Here is a 2,029-nt window from a genome sequence, read left to right as displayed (position 1 = left end):
AAAAAAAAATTTAGAAAATAAAAGAATATAAAAATGCAAATTACTTTAAGTGGTGGGGCCACAAACCTTATGTGTCAAAATAATAGGGACCTCATGCAAATATGAGGTGGTGCATGAGGCCATAGTAAAATTTTCCTACGAAATAGTCCTTCCAAATTCTGGCCACACATTGGCAAAAAGTCCATCTCGGACATCACTATAGCTAATTCAACCTAATATTTTATCCAATTCATAGCATATTTTATACGATAAGTTTTCACCCAAGCTAATTTCAAAGAAACGTAAGGCATAACCCACCTCAAGTGTTGAACAGATGCACTACAAATCAATATAAATGTGTATTCCTTTCCAGATAAACTAAAAATACTTCAATCTATCAAGAATATGATGTATAATTGAAACTCCTAACTGCTTAATTGAAATTATGTATACATAATATTTTCTAACACTATCATGATTAGTTGTTTCATCAAGTCTACTATAATGAAGCCCCAATAACTAGTTTCTGATTGAAGAACATTTGATTGATGGATTGATCATATAGCAAATAATATGTGACTGTGTAGCAAATTAGCATATGAAAATATTGGTTAATTTATCTAAAATAAAGATGGGCGGAGCTAATTAGAAGGAAGGGGTCCAATTGAATCCCTGTATTGTGGGAATAGATTAAAAACTTAAGTTACTTTATTTTCTCTATTATATAAGCCAACAACAAAAGGACTAACACAGCATCAACTGGTTGTATAAATATATAAACTATGTTGTAGAGGTGGCCAAATGAAAATGAAATAGCTTGCTAAAATAGTACCGCTATAACCAACTTTTTCTCTCTCCCAGCAAAGGCAGACCCCCTTTGCAGGGCACCATGGATGACCACCATGTCCTGAAAATACCTCCCTTACCCCCTTCTCTACCAGATCCCCTGGATCCCATGGAAACACAAAGTAACACAGACTTATCGAAAGAAACAATCAAAGACTCATTTAAAGTTGTCCTTCTGAATAAGGAGACCAGCCTGAATAGGCCATTTGTGGCATCTGATAAAGGGAAAGCACCAATGATACCTCAAGACCCTGAGGGTGTGGTGAATCTAAGCAAGAAAGACAAAGAACGGATTTACGCCCCATGGAAGTTCTCAGTGATTGTAAAAGCTTTCAATAAGAAATTGGCCCACAACTATTTAAAAATTAAATTGACGAAACTGTGGAAGCTAACCGAGCCGCTCACATTGATCGATCTCGGATATGACTACTATGTGGACAAATTCAACAACCCTGAGGGTATGTATAAAGTGCTGCACGAAGGTCCCTGATTTGTTACAGGAAAATTCCTATCTGTGCGAAAATGGGAACCTAACTTTGTCCCTGAGGAAGCTACACAGACACACTCTGCAATTTGGACTAGGCTACCGCAACTACCAACTGAACTCTATGACAGAAACATCCTTGAGAGAATTGGTAATCACTTTGGGACACAACTATGGATAGACGTGTGTACTTCAGCAACATTAAGGGGCAGATATGCAAGGATTTACATCCAAGCGCCACTTCATGAACCCGTCAAAAAATTTGTCATGGTGGGAACCCATAAACAGAGCATGGTATATGAGGGTGAAGGAATTTTATATACAGGATGTGGAAGGTTAGGCCACACATCCACAAATTGCCCAAATGTTATATCTCAACCCTCCAAACCCTTTATGACCCAAACACCTGCCTGGCCTCCACCAGCAAGGGAACAACTGAAAAAGAGGGATGGCAAACAGTACAATTTCCTAAAAGGAAACAAATGACCAAAAGAGCCCAAAACACGCACGGAGGGAAAGAGACTAACAGGAATAACCATACGCAGGTAAAGGTGTACGATGCAGACAAAGGTAAGTTTCTTAATCCTAATACTTTCAAGACCATTGCAGAGTCACTGGATACTGTCATGAAGGGTACTACCAAGGAACCCTCTACTCTTGTTAACAGAAAATGTGGTCTACTCTTGTTAACAGAAAATGTGGAGAAACTGACGACAGTAA

The 2,029-nt window shown here is 38.3% G+C and overlaps 1 protein-coding gene across 1 annotated transcript; it reads left to right on the top strand.

The window, feature by feature from the left end:
• Positions 1 to 868: 868 nt before the first annotated feature.
• Positions 869 to 1,795, top strand: LOC124889758. Its single transcript, XM_047401733.1, has 2 exons — positions 869 to 1,283; positions 1,326 to 1,795. The coding sequence occupies exons 1-2, from the start codon at positions 869 to 871 to the stop codon at positions 1,793 to 1,795; spliced, it is 885 nt and encodes a 294-aa protein (XP_047257689.1).
• Positions 1,796 to 2,029: the final 234 nt, after the last annotated feature.

The sequence above is a fragment of the Capsicum annuum genome, chromosome 12 (genome assembly GCF_002878395.1).
Source record: "Capsicum annuum cultivar UCD-10X-F1 chromosome 12, UCD10Xv1.1, whole genome shotgun sequence".
Classification (NCBI taxonomy): domain Eukaryota; kingdom Viridiplantae; phylum Streptophyta; class Magnoliopsida; order Solanales; family Solanaceae; genus Capsicum; species Capsicum annuum.
This window is presented reverse-complemented; position numbering and strand designations above follow the sequence as displayed.

Excerpts from the sequence above, each read along its gene's own strand:
- LOC124889758 (XM_047401733.1), top strand. The coding sequence starts at position 869 with ATGGATGACCACCATGTCCTGAAAATACCTCCCTTACCCCCTTCTCTA. Across the intron at positions 1,284-1,325 it reads CAAATTCAACAACCCTGAGG|GAAAATTCCTATCTGTGCGA; the intron begins GTATGTATAAAG and ends GATTTGTTACAG.